Below are 17,831 nucleotides of genomic sequence, written 5' to 3'. Positions count from 1 at the left end.
GAAGGATGTGCAGCAGGTAAGGGTGATAGATGGATGGATAGAGATGGAAATGTGTTGACTGCTGCCAGTAGTGTGCTAAATAGATGAAAAGAATCCTTTGAGAAGTTGATGATTGAAGAAAATGACCAACTTGGTCAACACAATAGTGGGTGAGAAGATCCCTGAAGAATGGAGGAGAACTGTGCTGGTTCCCATTTTTAAGAACAGAGGAGATTTGCAGAGCTGTGGGAACTATCGATGAATAATGTTAATGAGCCTACATTGTGTCTTTGTGGAACTAGAGAAAGCCTATGACAGAGTGCCAAGAGAGGAACTGTGGTACTGCATGTGTAAGTCTGGTGTGGCAGAGAAATATGTTACAGTAGTACAGGATATGTATGAGGACAACTGAACAGTGGTGAGGTGTGCCGTAGGTGTGAATTTAAGGTGAAGGTGGGACTTCCTGTAGTAGTGGTAATGAATTCGGGTGACAGATGAGGTTGGACTGGAATCCCCTTGGACCATGATGTTCGCAGATGACATTGTGATATGCAGACTTGGGGTCTATAATCCAGAGCAATGGTGAGTGTGGTAAGGAAGTGAAGAAAGAGGTACAAGCAGGTTGGAAGGTGTCTGGGGTGTTATTTGACAGAAGAGTCTCGGCTACGATGAAGGGCAAAGTTTACCAAACGTATGTTATTTCTTGCCCAGTTTTCAGGTATGGGAGAAATGATCAAATTCAGTTTTTCCAATAAAAGTTATAACAGGAGTTAAACTGATGTCTCTAGAGACTCTGCACTTTCATCTGCATTGAGTTGATGATTTCATCAGCAGTGCTTACGCTTTGTTGCTATTTCACAACGTTATCACACAGTTAGAAATTCAGAGGTTTTGGTATTTGTCGCGACGCCCCAGGAGTGGTTTTCTTCCAAAGAAGGCGTAGGCCGCAACGAGTAGGCTTGCGCTTCCCTGGCTCCCCTGGCCAACAGGCTGCAGCTTGAGAGCCCAGCCTTCGTCAGCACGCCTCCATAGTGGCTCGGCGGACAGATTCATTCTTTGAGAAATTTAATTATATGAAGATTAACAAGGGAGGTAATTAATTTCTTTAAGATGGGTATCTTTTTGAAGCGCCCCAGGCACAACTTTGTTGTCAAAATTGTATATTTAACCATTATTGCAGGGCCAAACGGAAATGAGTGAGCGGCGAGTGAGCGGCATGAATATGGATGTGGAGACGCGGCTTATCTAAATAGCACCGTTAACACTGTAGCGCTATATGTGCATTTATGTAGACGTATGAATCTACGTTCTAGAAAAGGAAAGTAAGCATCCCACAATTGAGACCTTTGCTCACTGACTACTACAGACAGGAATTTGTTGCTATTCCGTGCGAACAGCACAAGCATGGAATGCATGGACAAAGTTGACTGTACAATTTTCAGACTTCTGAGGTAGTTTCACACCTGTAACAGGTGGTAAGACCCTGTCTAAATAAATTGTGCAATGTAGGGTGTACATTTTTACACCCACTTTTCCTGCCCGGTTGGGCTAGAAGCAGTTTTCTTGTTTCAAATATAGTAATACCTTGACTTACAAGTGCCCCAACGTAAAAGTTTTTGAAGTTACAGACCATCGCATGGTCGACTTTTTGCTTTGTGTTGTGAGCCAAAGTTTGATTTACGTGAAAGCTTCATATACTGTACACTGGACGAGTGGGGGGGGGGATACTTGCAGTTGGCGATGCCTTTTCACCTATTTATTGAACGGTACAAACTGTTTGACAACCAAATACATAATGAAAACACTTGCAAGCAGCTACAGTAGGCCACAAAAAACTCACAGCGACAAGCTCACAGAAAAACAATTTTCCTGATGCAACTTACGTGGGAATGCCCCTCTTAAAGCCACACGGCTCAAGTGAACAGTTTTTGGGACTTCCTGCTTGTACCAACACACTAGTTATGCTTTACAAAATTACCGACTTATTTTTTTTTTTTGCATTAAGCTTTATTATTGTGTTACACATCGAGACAAACAGCCGTACTCACAATCACACCTAGGGGCAATTTAGAGTGTCCAATTAATGTTGCATGTTTTTGGGATGTGGGAGGAAACTGGAGTGGCCGGAGGAAAACCACACAGGCACGGCGAGAACATGAAAACTCCACACAGATGGGTGCGGGAATGAACCTGGGACCTCAGAACTGTGAGGCCAACGCTTTCCACCTGAGTCACCGTGGCGCCCTTTCTTAATTTAAACTGCATAAAATCTATTGTACTGATTTTGGGGGGCCTTTAAAAAAATGAATGGAATTTGAACTCATTTCTAATGGGGAATATTGATTGGATATACGAGTCAAGGTAAGGCTGCTTTTTTTTATTTAATCTGTTTGCATGCTCCTGGGTTACTATGTGAAAGTGCCAAATACTCATCTTTGCTGTGTTTTGTCAAGGCAAAGCCGGATCAATGGCGAATCTACTGTTGTGAACAAATTTTCAAAAGCTAGGTGAGAAAGAGGCTTAAATGTTTTTTTTCATCACACATATACAATCTGTTTTTATCCCCGGTGTAAACCAGCCTGTTTTAACGGGGTTACTGTGAAGCCATTGGCCGCATTCAACTTTTCTTACCATGATGAATCGGGGTGGAGCTACGGCGGGGTGGAGCTATGGCAGTGGCTGCTTGTTGAAGTCTAAAAAAGTGAGCAAACTGTACAGTCCACCCGAACCCCTATACAGACAGGATAGATTCTATTTTTGATGGTGGATGGAGCACTTCATCACTGAGTGGCGGAATCACACTTTACACGATTAGGACACACATCAATGAATATGGGGCATGCAAAGGACAGGCCACCCAATACAAAGACGGCTTTAATGACAAAATTCAAGAGTATGGTTGTAAGATTCATTGCTGGTAAGTCGCCTTGGCTAAGGTCAAAGCCCAAGTGCTGTTCTGCTAAAAACAAAAAAGAAGAAACTGTTTATGAAATTAGATTACTGAACATGAAGGTCATAACGTTTTCATTTCCTATGGAATTATAACATTGTGAAAACAAACATGGCGATACCGTTCAACGTTGCATTTTTAGTGTTGTAACCTGTGCTCCACAGTGCACTCAGAAGATTACAAACGGCAGCTAATTAACGTTCCTGGCATCCAGCCAAGCAGGCCCTGCGAGCATCGCAACAGCCTTTTGTGTGTCCTCGCTACGAAAACGCCAGAGCCTTGAGATGCAGAGTCAAACCAATATCACAATCTTCTTGACATTATAAAACAGAAAGCCAGCCTCTCAGGGTATCCACTTTTAATCATGTTTAAGAGTAAGAAGGCGAGATGACTTCACACAGACGTGACTGATGATACAGTACTGTGCTAAAGTGTGTTGTTTCAATGTATTTTTTTTCACAGGACTAATAGCAGGATTATTAAGAAAGAAATTTCTCAGTGATTTTAACCAAGGAGCATGGAACCCGAGTGGGTGACACATTAGCCTCATAGACTGCTGGGGTTCAATTCTCTGATCGGGCCTTCCTGTATGGGGATTGCATGTTCTCCCCCGTACTTGCGTGGTTTTTTTCCAGGTACACTGGTACATCTGGTACATCTTAAAAACATTGATGTCAATTCTGTATTGGAGTGAAAGCTTGTCTTTATCTCCCTTGTCTATATATTGGGTGCCAACCTGTGAATGCAATGTACCTACGCCGGCCAAAAGCGAACTGTGATTGGCTCCAGCGCAAGTGCAAGTTTAATGAGGGTAAGCGGTATGGAAAATCCCAAACCATGTCAAGTGAACCGAGTTTAAGATATACAGTTAGCTCACGTGGCTCATAGTCAAGAGGTACTGGGTTTGAACCTTTAGCTTCCCAATATGTTCTGAAAACATGCATATAACATAAATTCTCTTAATGTGTGAATGGGAGTCTGAATGCTTTGCATAGGCTTTATGCGATCAAGATTTTTGGGGCATATCACCAAGTTTAAAAAAATGATAACCAATCACTGATCTGACCAGATGGCGCAATGTGTCTATTTAATGTGCCATTTACTGGGCAAATATTTGAATGGCAAACCTCAGCACTGTTATGCAGCCGTAAGAACCACTCAAACCAGGGCCTATAGTTTTGTAAATACGGCACACTGATAAAAGGTTAATGACATCCTCATACATTACAGGCGTGTAGGAGAAGTAGAAACATTTAACAGACATGACATCATCCACTAAACCCCCAAAAGGGGCAAAAAACGTCAAGCCTGTGGGAGGTGAACCCACTTAACTACCACGTTTAACCCCTCTCGCTTTCACTCGACCGGTCCCCTTAACTAAACATCCCTCCCTGGCTCGTCCGAGCGAGTGCCTCACTTGCGCCCTCCCTCCCTCCAGCTCCGGAAACCTTGGCGCTTTCTTAGCTTCCTGTTTGTCTGGTGGAAGACCCTGAGAAGAAGGGCTAAAGATGGAGGGACACTCGCAGGAGGGGGGGTGAAAAGAAAGAGACACTCGAGAGTTGGGATTGATTTACTTCATTAACCGAGATTACAAGTTTAACTTACAAACCAGAGGTCAAAATTTCTCATTAACAAGGGGGACCGCGGAGGACCTCGAGGGGGGGCTGGGAGACCTCTCTTATTACTGACTACACATTTCAATCTGTCTTTGATGTTCCATGTCTGCCTTTCTAACCCTCCCATACCACCCACCCCTCCCACTTTTGGCAGTGAGGTTGATTTTAATTGTAGCTATAGAACAGAGCGTGGTTTTGCCTGTGAGCCAGCCTCCACATCTGTAGTGAGTGCAGCTTTAGTGATATTGGGTGCAGTCCATTGCTTGCGGCTCATTTTAATGGTTCCCCCCTCCACTCTACTCCCCCTTTTCTTCATTGGAGACTCAGATTGTTTTCCACGTGATTCTGGTTAATTTAGCTGGAGGAAAGGGCATCAGTTTTCCTCGTGCTTCCCCCTCCACCCTCCTCACTCCATTGCCTCGCTCTTTCTGATCTACGGCCACAGAGGAAGAAGGTAAAATGGAAGGTATCCGATAGGGTGCCCAGGAAACGCCATTTTAGCATTGACACACAAGACCCTGCGTGTTATAAAGGGGGAATGGATCTTAACTCTTAAACGTGTCGAGAATGTTTCGACACTCCGAGCAACAAATATGTAGCAGTGTTGTTCAAGTGGAAGGAACATTTCAAGCCGTTTAGTCTATTTCTATTGTGCGAGGTAGAGGCTATCACTTGAAAGAGGAGAAATTGTATAAATTAGATTTACATGAGATGTACAGAGAACATGTGTCTGCCATGGACTATGTTTGGGTAATAAGAGGTTCTTGAAGATTTGGGGTTTAAGGATCCCTGTTATGTGAGATCCCATAATAACCCTAACACCAACTAACATAACTCCCATGTGTATCCAGAAATGGCACAGGAATTAAGAGGCTGTCTTTTTTTGAGAAAAATTAGTAATGTTGCAATAACAGTCATATAATTGAAGTACTTTTTAAAAAGCCATAATCTAATCAAAAGAATATTTTATCAGTATGAAATTTTCACTATTATGAAATAAAGACTTTTTCGTCAATATTTTTGATTTATGATATTAATCAAAGTTTAACAACGGTAGAAAACCATAATGTAAGAAAAGTACTTCAAAAATATAATTTATTATTGTAATACTGCACGTTTAGTTTGGGAATATATTGTACTGCAGTATATTTTTCAAAAATGTCTTTTGTTCTCGAAAAAACAAGACTTAATACTTTTAAGAATAAAATGACTTTCTTCATGCAGGGACGTATGATTTATGTGACGATACTGTACATCAATGATATCAGAGCATCTAATGGATTCTCTGCACGCCACACATCCGTGTGTGGGGTGCAGTGGTCGTCAGGCAAACGCATAGTGACAACTTGGAAATGTGTTGAAACTCAAAACCAAGTTGAAGGTGAATATATAGGCACACCCACTACAGACTGGAGGAGCTACTTTGTATTTAAAGAAAGCTACAGATTTTAATGTAAGTTGACCTTTAAAGGTACCAGCACAGAACAATTGAAGGTACCTATTACCTATAAAGAATTGGCGTTTTTTTTTCTTTTTTTTTTTTTTTACTTGCCAGTAGTTTTAACAAAAATAGACATTGGAAAGTCACTCATACTCAACCAGGAGTTGACCCTAACTTTTTTTTCACACTTTTCTTATGTTTCATGAACGTGCAACAGCAAAGTTACATTGACAGTATTGTTATGTCACTAAGACACTATTTACACAATTTTAAAACACAACATTAAATTGTAAACAGCAGTCATGGGTGCTGAAAGTTACATGAGTTCAGTTTGAAAAGATGCAAATTACACACCAACAAAAAACACTGAAATGGGCTTCCTAAAACTTGTCTAACAAAAAAAAACAGGTGAGGAGTGTGTGTCTGGGGTGGGGGGGGGGGGGGTCTCAAAGAGGAAAGGGAGGAGGAGTGGATGAGCAACACACAGCAGCATAGTGGAAGAATTTGCGCATAGTACAAACAAGTGAATAAAAAGTGGCCAGTGGAAGTGGATGTGTTACCCACAGTGGAAATGGACCCGCAAAAGGTGGCTTGGCAGGTGTCAGAGTTCAGCCCTGTCCTGAACCCAACCTTTCTACCAGAAATGCTTAATGCGTTGGTGTGCATATGGTCCATTAGCCCAAAGCTAATGGTAGGGAGGAGTAATGGTTCCCATATGTACCTGTGCACCTTTTTGAAATTATACATTTATTGAAAGTTATTTTGCAGCCCTCCAAGCTACGGCTTACAGACCCCAAGGAGTCTGAGGACCAGGTCTCAAAACCCCTACAGTAGATGACTTTTAGCTGTTCTCTATATTTTTGTTGTGGAAGATGGTGACGATCATGAGTAACTGGTGAGATGGGTGGTCTTTTTGTTGACAATTATTTTGACTCGGTGGATTATTTCCAGTCGCTTTGTTTCATTTCTACTGTGCGGGTTGGGGTTAACACGGATAAGTGGGAATGCGTATTAACGATAGGGTATGTACATTGAGCTTGTCCCTGTGAGTGACAGAGCATGTCATGGACTCCTAATATTTGAGTGTGCATTATTTCTAGTTGCTACGTCTTAGTGGAACGCTGAATGAACTGTTATCACATCTGCCTCACAGATTTGAGGATCAAGGTTCAAATCCCGGACTCGCCTGTGTGGAGTTTGTATGTTCTTCCCATGACTACGTTGGTTTTCTTCGGGTACTCCGGTTTCCTCCCACATCCCAAAAACAAGTGGTAGGTTAAGCGAAAACTCTAAACTGCTCATAGGTGTGAATGTGAGGGATAATGGTTGTTTGTATATTGCCTGCGATTGGGTGGAGAGGAATTCAAAGTGTACCCTGCTTCTTCTCCAAGGATGTCTGGGATAGGCTCCAACACGTCCGCAACCCCAGTGAGGGTAAGGGGTACAGAAAATGGATGGATGGTCTAACACTATTTAACAAAACCGTGGTTATCATAAACAACTAAGCAAGAGTAGGGATCATATCAGTAACACAAAAATTTAACACCCATGCCTTTGCATTAATTCTTAAGCATTATTTAGATGCTTATACTTCCTGACCCTGGAATATCCTGGAGAAAACACATACAGGCAGAGGGGATTCAAACCCAGACCCTGTGACTTTGGAACAGATGCGTCAACCACATGCAGAACTGTGCCGCCCTAGATTTGGACCTTTGAAGATTGCCTACGACTGAGTAACCCCTTGTCGACATGCATAAAGAGGTCCGGTTAACTTTCCGTCTACCCTCAGCTGCCCCTTTGTCACTTCACTCCATCCCTCCATCTTCCTCAAGGTGCTTCACCCGCGACTTTTTATGCCCAACTTCAAAAACCACCGAGTGCTGATTAAGAGGTTGAGGCTGCAGGATGGTTGGGGAGGGAGGGACTACTGAGCGACCCCCAACTGCGATCTACTGCTGGGTCCTAGCAGCTAATCCTCCCCGCGGAGTCCTGTAAGGGCCCCTTTGTTCCGTCCCGGTTTGCAGACACTCGCACTCTTGACTGGGTTTCACAGCCGTCGGCGGTCATCCAGCAGCCAGGCAAAGGACCCAACAGAGATTGCAAAAGTACTCATTCTCTGTACTGAAACAGTACAGATATTTGTGTTTTTTTTTAAATGATAAAAGTAGAAGTACAGACTGAAATGTACGCATACGTAAGTACTAAAATAAAAAGTAAAGATTATGTTTTTCTGACAGTTATATCAAAAAGTTTAATAACTTCTCAGAGTAAAAAAATCTATTCATAGTCATAGTTTTTTTCTTTATTAACTTGTACATTCTTCGAACTGAGAAGAAAAATTCTCTGGACATACTAATAAAATCCCATCGCGAGGCCTCAATTTAAACAGCAGTCCTTAAAACTGTGAGGCAGATGCTCTAACCAGTCCCCCACCATGCCACCCAATACTTTTCATACTTAACTATTTTTGAGCTGGAACGTACTGTAGATCATTAATAGCAACACGGTGGAAAGTAACGTGACGAATGAGCTCTCATCTAAGTGATACGTCACTTGGTGGGCGCAACTTGTTCTTCTGCTTGGGTAACAGAGAAATGGGGGGAAACTGTAAGGAATTCTGGCAACACACCAAATCTTGTGAAACACCAAGTTAAACCACAACACAGACTCCGAGGCATTTATGATGAGGCGAAGTCGCGGACAGAAGAGTTACTTTGGTGCAGCAGACAGGCAGTCTCCAGGTACAAAGGGTGAAAATGTGACGCTTTAAGCAACACTAAGGACTGTTGCTGTTAGAGTTGTTCAAAGCAGTAAATGAAACAAGCAATGAAATAAATCCATGCTTTAACAAAAAGCTCCATGAGTTCATCTTGAAGTGATATGTGTATCACTAAGATTATCTCACACTGGCAAAACATCAAAGATTTAACCAGATAAAGTTGCTTAACAGATTAATCATTTAAAGTGGATTACAAGGAACTTTAAAAATGATCAGCAATCGCCAGGGTGAATATAAAATAGTAATAAAAAATGACTACGGTATTTTGCATTTCTAATAACACTATGATTTGAAATACACAACTTTTTTTTTAAGACTAACCAGACGTATATGGACAAAGTATCAGGATCAGATCAGCATTGCCAGCTTGAATTCTATTCAGTATCATAAAGGAATTCCATGGTTTTGAACAATCACTACTGACTAACAAAAAATTCTAAAGCGAAATGGAAAAAAATACACTTTATCTGTACAGGGAATTATAAAAGTTTCCACACCCTCGTTCAAATGTCAGGTTTTTGTGACAAGAAACATGAGACGACAATAAATTATTTGAAAGCCTTGTCCACCATTAATGTGACCTATAACCTAACTAAATTGGAAAAAGTATATATTTTCAAGCAGGGAAATAAAACTAGAGATCATATGAGAACTTCTGAGAACTCACGATGTGGCTATGCTCAGACTAGACTTAACCAAAGTTTAACCCCACATAATGTTTAATGTTATAATGGACTTTTCCTGACTTGTTGTTCCTTTTGCTTTGCCAGCAGAAGCCTGAAGGTCAAAAATCACTGGTATTTGAAAGTATTCAAATTTCCCTTTACCTTGACCAAGGCTCCAGTTTTCAGCTGAAAAAAAAAAAAGCATCAAAGCGCAATGCAGTCAGCACCATATTTCCTTGTAGGCTTGGTGTTCTTATAGTGATGAGCAAATTTGTGTTTGTGCCAAACATACCATTTGGAATTATCGCAAAAAGTTCAATCTTGGTTTTACAGGACCATAAGACATTTTAGCACTTGTGGGGTATGAAGTACGTTTTGCAAAACATCGCTGGGTTTGGATAGTTTTCATTGTAGGAAAAGACTTATGTCTAGCCACCATACACCGTAGCCCAGACGTATGAAGATGAGAGGACGTGTAAACAGCTACAACTTACGTCTGCTCATCGATACCACACTTTTATTTCATATGATGCTGACTCAAATGACTGAGGTATTGCAAGTATTGATGAATTCTATTTGAGAATTTATGTTATTGTATCAGAGGAATCAACATTCCAGACAGTGTCGATCCCAATACTACTCTCGGAAGCGTAATGGGCGTTTTGTCACAGCACAATTTCACTGCTCTTTTTGTTGCATTTCTGTGTATTTTTGCTTGAAAACACCACTCCATTTTGGTTGAAGTCTATGTTAAGTTGTCAGGATTTTTGGAGTTTAGCATTACACAGCGCAAACACTAAACCAAAGCTGTGGTGCTGGACGCAGAGTACAGCGATGCCGATAGATTCTGGCCTTGAGGGAAAAAAATCTATTAATTAATCAATTAATCAAGATTTCAACTGCAGTTTACTTTGTTTCTATTTCTGTCTTTTATACACTGCGTAGGTTGAAGAGGATAACTTTTTCCAAAGTATGCAGTAGAACGCATCAATATCTGTTTTGAAATCCAACGGAGTAAAAGTAGTCGGGAAAATAAATAGCCAAGTAAAGTAAAGATACCTGAACAAATCTACTTCAGTGCAGCAACAATCATTCCTTTCCAAGACTGGGACCTGGGCCCTCAAAATTAAAACTACGGAGTGAAACGGTGTCACCTGAATTCTTTCACAAAGGTGAGGAAAGGAGCAAACACAGAGGGATGGGATAGTATTGCTCCTGCAGGATCTCAACAACGCCATTATCCGGCTCATAATTTAAGCGCTGGCACAGCATTGAAAGGCTGCCTTTGTCTGAGATTCATGAGGAAAAGCTCAGGATGCGATGTCAGAGGGAAATAATCAGCGTGGGCCCTCCGCAACGTCGGGCTGCCGGCCCGCCTGCCTGCGCTACTGGCCACGGGAGCCCCCCCCGGCTCATTTCTGTGGAGATGAAATCTCTGACAAGCCCCTCAGTGAAGCTGAGAGCAGGCAACAGTCCAGTAACACCCACAGGCCTGCAGGCATCCTGTGACCCCCTTAGAAAAGTCACATTCACTTTGCTCTGGAGAAAGGAAAGAGAACGCCGCCGGCTCTTGCAGCCCATGTGAAATGAAGAAATGTGAGGAGGTGAAATCCAACTGAAAATAAGTTAAGATTCCCCCTCCTCTTCCTTCTCTGCAAGCACTCCAGAGGACTCTGCTCATGCCTCTCTAATTAAACATGAACAGGACATTTAACCAAAAAAAAAAACAAAATAAAACAAAACAAAAAAACCCAACAATGTATATTCATGTTTATGCTGTATAACTGCATTTAGGAAAACAGCTTTCTTTTTTGTTGGACTTCAGCAGAAGGTCGCAGGCTAATACCCATCAGGCTAAAACGTTGTGAAAGAGCCCGGCACTGCGCTCAAGGAGCAGAAGTAATGCTTTTATTTTATTATTTATGCCTTTTTACCGGCCACATTTACTGAAGCCCGGCTTGCCGAGACAACACCGCGGCTCGATATAAGCGGGTTATTCAAATGACCGATTTTGGATTCAAAACTCGGCCTCGTTTGAGATGAATCAGACGTACTGTTAGGATATGCGGAATTTCAAATGTTCCCACGGACAACCCGAAGGGAAAACGCGACTTTGTCGAGCCACGACAGACTTCATGTATGACCTGGAATGTGACACTCAAATCTGTGCTTTTCTTTATTACCACCATGAAAACTACAGTGAACCCTTGCCCAATCGCAAACTGCCAAATACAAACTCACTTATTGGATTTTTTTTTTTTTTTTTTTTTAGGTAGAGGCCAAGGATCAAGCACAGCTGAAAATAACAACAACAAAACGGACAATTGCCCAAAAATAGCTTGTAACCCATGAATTAGACTACTTAGACGTCAAGGTAACACTGTACTTGTATGAAATTGCGTTTTTTTAGTAAGAATTATGGTACAATTTTTTTCTCATGCTTTTTAGAGAATTTCCACTTTTAAATATTTCTTGCACATTGCACTGTTTTAATTTAACTTTTTGCCCTCTCGCTCTCTTTTAAATGTTTCTAAGCTTTTTTCATTGTTTTAAATGCTTTTAATCATGCAAAGCAGATTGAGTTAACGTTGTGTATGAATTGCACTGTATAAATAAATTTGCTTTGCCTTAAACGTAAACGTATATCTAAGTTCCCATTTAAGATCCAACCTTCAGTTTAAAAAATTTCTTGCTTACTACCGTCAAATGAATCAATGAGTAAATTCCCACCGAAAGTTTCCAACTTTGAAAATTCCCAGAACTTTGCAACCCAACGTAGTATTACCCACAGTTATGTTATGTTGTTCTAAATTTGTTTCATTTTTTAGCAATTTGGCTCGCCGACAGTATCCCTCACGTGTTCACAGCAACCACTCAAATTTCCATGTCATCGCTACACACCTCACAGCCCTAAGGGCATAATAAGCATGACATGAGGCGATTCTATCATATGCTATAATATGTTAACTCCATGTTACAGTTTTCACGTTATTTCTATATTTCTCAGAAAAATTATATAAACATGAATAATCATAGAAATAATAATAATAATAACAACTACAACAATAATTAAAAAAAAAGTAAGGGAATGCCTTGTTGACATGTACTTTAGATTTAGTCTTTTAAAACCTTCTTACCTCAGTCCCTGATGGGGTGGCCCCCGGCGAGTCCACCTTGCGTTTTTTGCGTGGTCCGATTGCCGCTAGTGCTGTGAGGTTAGCGTCCCGCTGCCTCATCTGGGCTAGTTCCTGTTGCTGCATCTGGGGGGAAAAAAAAAACACGCATGCAATGTAAAACAAAGTTGCCTTTTATCTGCAAAAAAATGTAAATTCAAGGAAGAACTTTATGCCCCCTGACTTTAGCATTTATGTTTGAATACAAACTTGCAAATCTATTTTAAATTATGACTGACAATAATTTTCTATTGCAATTGGCTGGTGACAAGGTCAGGGGGTATGACCCTTGTGAGGATAAGCGGCAAAGAAAATGGCTGGATGGATGGATGGATGGAAGTTCTGGGCATAACGCGACTCTCGTTCCATTCAGTTGAGTAAGTCGCCAGAGCACCTGCAACCCTAGTGAGGAGACGTGTGTCACAAAATGATTCAGGATGGATGGATGGATGGAAGTTCTGGGTATAACGCGCCTCTCGCTCCATTCAGCTGAGTTAGGTGCCAGAGCACCTGCAACCCTCGTGAAATGATTCAGAATTCTAATAAAAGAAACAATTCTCTTGGTAATTCAGACAAATGTCATTTTTAAGGACAGCTCAAGATACGATATTGATTTTGGAGAATTTGACATTTTGAAGATACACGGACACTGTTTATATTCTGTGTTGTCATATTCAATATAAATGTTTCGTTATTCCTTCTTCAGAAGATATCACTATGTATTGTATGTTGTTTACTTCCAATATATCTGCAACATTGATAAAATACTACATTTCTCTACAGCCATCCATTTTCTAAGCGGTTTATCCTTAAAAGGGTCAGGGGAACGCTTGAGCCTAACTCAGCTAACTTTGGTGAAAGGCACGCTACACTACACAGAACTGGCCGGCAGTCAGTTGCAGGGCAAATAGATTAATGAATTCCCAGCCCTACACTAAATGACAGTTAAGAAATAACTGGGTTATTACAGTTGTGTGTTTGTTGTGTTTTTGTCTAGTGTGAGGAAATAGGTTAACCGAAGCTAAAAAGGGGATGCAATAACCCACTTCAATTGGACAGCTTGGAAGTCAGCTGCAGTGACACTCATACCAGCGGAGATGTCCCATTTTAGATATACTTGCGGTATGCTGGTCCACAAAAGTACTAAAACTGCATCTGGCCTCCCTCCTCACAGAGTGGACAGACCGATACATGAACTCTGCAGAGTTGTGGGCTGGATCAGACAAATTTTAGTCACGAATACGGGACTAGTGGACATCGAACCCCCTGTTGTAGAAAACAATTAACTGACGATCCTATATTATCATTATTATAATAATTATTAGCCCTTTTTTATGATCACCCAAGTGGAAAACATGCAATTATGGTGGGGTGAGAGGGAGCACAAGCACGTAGATGGGGACGGATTGATGATTGTCCATGTACTGGAAATATTTAAGTTGCCTGCAGTTATCACCATCTGATCCTGTATTTGATCGCATTACCTGTTGTCACACCAGCCAAGTGACAATGCTCCAGTCACGCACAGATCACTCTCTCTATGCATGTGCACCTCACTTAAAGGGAATGAATGAATATGTCGCTTTGATTGGCGGCAAATAAAGTTGGCTGTGTTTACGCCCATCGGCGCAACCGGCCCCTTTGGTTAAATAAGCCAGCTGCAAGTGTCTGCGAGATTACAACAACCCGGTCTAACCTGCCCCCTCAGACAGTTACGCCACACCGGATTTACACTAGTTAAGAAACTAAAGAGCCCTCCCCCCGTGTCAATTGAGGCAAGGTTTTTTGTGGGTCTACTGATGAAACACAAGCTTACCAAATTTCATGATTGTTAAACAGGCACGGCATGGTGGCCGACTCTTTAGCACATCTGCTTCACAGTGCTGATGACCCAACCCTGCGTGGGTTTTCTCCGACTACTCAAATGTCCAAGAACATACATGGTAGGTTAATTGAAGACTAAACTGCCCATAGGTATGACCGTGGGTGCAAATAGTTCTTTGTCTATAAGTGCCTAGCTATTGGCTGGCTACCAGTTCAGGGTGTATACTGACTCTCACCCTAAGACAGATTGGATGCACTCCAGGGCGAATAAACTGTACAGAAAATGGATGGATGGATGTCAAACTGGCTTCAGGAGTGACTAAAATAATATTTTATACAATTCTTATATGTTATGTAATTTTGATCGTGGCTCCGGAGGACTGAAATTTCTCAAAATTCAGTGACTGCACCTGAGCCAATTATTAGGAGTCATACACCAGACCAAAAAGGCTTAAATAACAATGAACATGCCTCTACTGATTGAAGAAACTTCATTGCCAGAATCCTGCAACAAACCATGATGAACAACTAATTTTTACTTTGATTTTCTAAATTGGTTTCTTGAGACTTTTTTTGTAGGTCTACTCATAAAAGACATGTCTACCAAAATTCTGCTGGCTAAGTGAAACTGTCTTCCCGGGGTACTGTTTTTTTTTTTTTTTAATTGTTAGAAAATAAATGTAGAAATGGAGGGCTTCTTGAGACATTTTTGGTGGGTCTACTCATGACAGAAATGGCTACAATAGCTAAGTAAAGCTGTTTTTAGCGGCCTAATTTCTCCAAACTTACTACATCGGGATAAAATGAAGGCCTGTTATGAGACATTAACAGAGCTGCCATTGAAATCTGAGGACACACTAGTGAGCATGTTTGAGGAGGCGGGTCTAGTAACATGGCCCCTGATGCGATGGGCGCATTTAGGGGAGGTTTACAGGGGAGGGGGAGAGCACTGCCCAAAGTAATGTCACGTCTAGCCGCGGGCCTGAGGGGGAGCCCAGCATGGCTAGGAGCCGCCCTTTCTATTGGCTGGATGTGTGCGAGCCCGGGGCGGTGGCACAGGGGGTGTAGCATGCAAACACACATGCACACGTGCCTCTTGTATCTAACTTGGCCACAGCACTGGGGGATGCGTACCCACCAGCATAACTTTGTGCCTGCCCGCTGGGCCTGAGGCGAACAACGACAATCAATGTGGGCTTTCATGTCTCCCATGTTCTTTTATGTTATCTCCCAGCATGTGTTTGGCTGGGCACTGCTATTTGTATACGCCGTCTGATCGGCTCAGAAGTGGGTGGTGGCGTGGAGGGGGGGAGAATTTACTTTCAGATGCAGGGGTCCGTAGAAAAGGTTGCTTTGGTGTATAAAGTGGGATCTAAAATGTGCATGCAGTTGCCTGTGATATTTTTCCCCTGGAAGCCCGCCGGCGAGACCTGGCCTTTAGGGTGTTGCCACTTCATATTTAGCATGGCGGAACTGTTGAGAAATTCAAACGCACTGACAACACATAACGTCAGGGGGGAATAATGGTGGCAGTGAAGACCGGAGAGACTCACACTCACAGATACACACACACATACAAATTTGCTTTGATAAAACAAGGTTTAGCGGAAAAATATATATACACAAAAATATTTGGGCAGTGCAGCAGCATTTGTGATTGGCATGTCTGCTTGGCAGTCTAATGTGTTCAAACTGAGGTGTGTTCTCCCTGTGCTTGTGTGAGTTTTGAGCCCAAACAAGATGAATGGTAGAAAATGGATGCATGTAAAGCTGTAGATTGGAAGGTCTGGACAGTGACATGCCCAGGTTCCATACTTTTACCCAGCTTGACACAACAGCACGATACAATGAAATGCAACGCAATTGACCATTTCCCACATTGGACCATCTGTAAGGGATATTTTCCATAGAAATCATTGTTTTAATCTGAGATCATTTTAATGGCCAGTCACTGAACTATAGCAGAAACAGGCTAAGATTGTCAAGACAAGACAAGAAAAGAAGCATCCTGATGGCTTGTCCGGAACAAGTGAAACAACTACGGCCGCGCATCAAAACGATTAGCCAATAATCCACTTACGAAAGGTTAAACACTCACTGTGGTTACCACAGGAATATCTATACTTGAATTGTGGCACAAATTAAGCAGATGGGTAACTATAAGGCATCAATTCATCATGCGACATGCAATTAACCAAAACCAGACCAGTGTGGCTACTTTGAAGTGTGTCCAGGTTTTCCTCCTATAAGATTTTTGGATGGATGGATGGATGGATGGATGGATGGATGGATGGATGGATGGATGATAGATGGATGGACATACAGACATGGATGAGTGTTAACAAGTTGTATGGTCAACTTTGATGTTGACTTCAAGATAAAAAAAAGTCACAAGCATTACATTTTTGAAAAAAGAATAAGAGATACTTCATCCCCACCACTAAAAGTAAAGTAAGCAAAACCACTACAGGTTAAACTAAGCATCAACATTTATCAATGCTAACCGCATTAACTTCTGCCCCAAACAACACACAAATAGCTGTGGGCCTGCAAAATGACAGACAGACACAGAGAGACAGAGAGAGACAGACGGAGAGACAGAGAGAGAGACAGAGAGAGATGGCACCAGGATGCCGGCATCCCAGCCTGGCAGTTGGCACCAGGCATGTGCTCCCAGGGCCCATAGCAACTGCCTGCATTTTCAGATTTATGACCATACGATAAATGAAGAACTCCATTTTGCCATCTGCAAGCCCTCCATCCACAAGCTTCCAGTCAGTGACGATGCTAAGGAGACAGATTTCAGATTTCAATCTGGTATCGTCGCGACCGGTCCACCTTCCCAGACGGTAAATACTAGTCACAGTTGGAAACAGTTATTTTAAGCTTATAATTGTAACATAATTGAATTGTAATGATACATCCAAAACATACAACTCTGATTTACATTGTTCTGAATTTATACAATGTATGGAATTGACCATCGACTGAAGTCAATGAACATGAGTAATATGGAATTTTGCCAAAAATAGCCAACTGAATTCAACATTTTTGATTTTCCGTTTTCAGGCATGTGTTCTTAAAAATTTCTCATTCATCCTGGCGTGATACATCTGTATACAAAATTCTTTCTCAAAAGGTGAAATTGATGTCTGAGGGCTAGTTTATCCCAAGAGGCCTACACACCACCTAAGTGCTGAAAAAATCTGTGAAAAACCAAGAAAGAGGCTGGGGGCACACCACAAATTGGCTGCAAGCCATCAATTCATCCATCCATTTTCTTTGCCACTTATCCTCACAAGGGTCGCGGAAGCGCTGCACTCCAACCCAGCTAACGTTGCGTATTAGGTGGGGTACACCCTGAACTGGTTGACAGCCAATCACAGGGCACATAGAGACAG

The 17,831-nt window shown here is 41.8% G+C and overlaps 1 protein-coding gene across 2 annotated transcripts in view; it reads right to left on the bottom strand.

The window, feature by feature from the left end:
- LOC133498178 (transcription initiation factor TFIID subunit 4-like) overlaps positions 1 to 17,831 on the bottom strand; it is a 138,233-nt gene that overhangs the window by 35,125 nt on the left and 85,277 nt on the right. For both annotated transcript variants that reach the window (XM_061814710.1, XM_061814711.1), the window contains one exon: positions 12,571 to 12,693. In XM_061814710.1, coding sequence (XP_061670694.1) covers positions 12,571 to 12,693 — 123 coding nt within the window. The remainder of the gene's footprint in view (positions 1 to 12,570; positions 12,694 to 17,831) is intronic.

This window comes from Syngnathoides biaculeatus, chromosome 3, assembly GCF_019802595.1.
Source record: "Syngnathoides biaculeatus isolate LvHL_M chromosome 3, ASM1980259v1, whole genome shotgun sequence".
Classification (NCBI taxonomy): domain Eukaryota; kingdom Metazoa; phylum Chordata; class Actinopteri; order Syngnathiformes; family Syngnathidae; genus Syngnathoides; species Syngnathoides biaculeatus.
The sequence above is the reverse complement of the archived record's forward strand: the minus strand, read 5'-3'. Positions and strand labels throughout refer to the sequence as shown.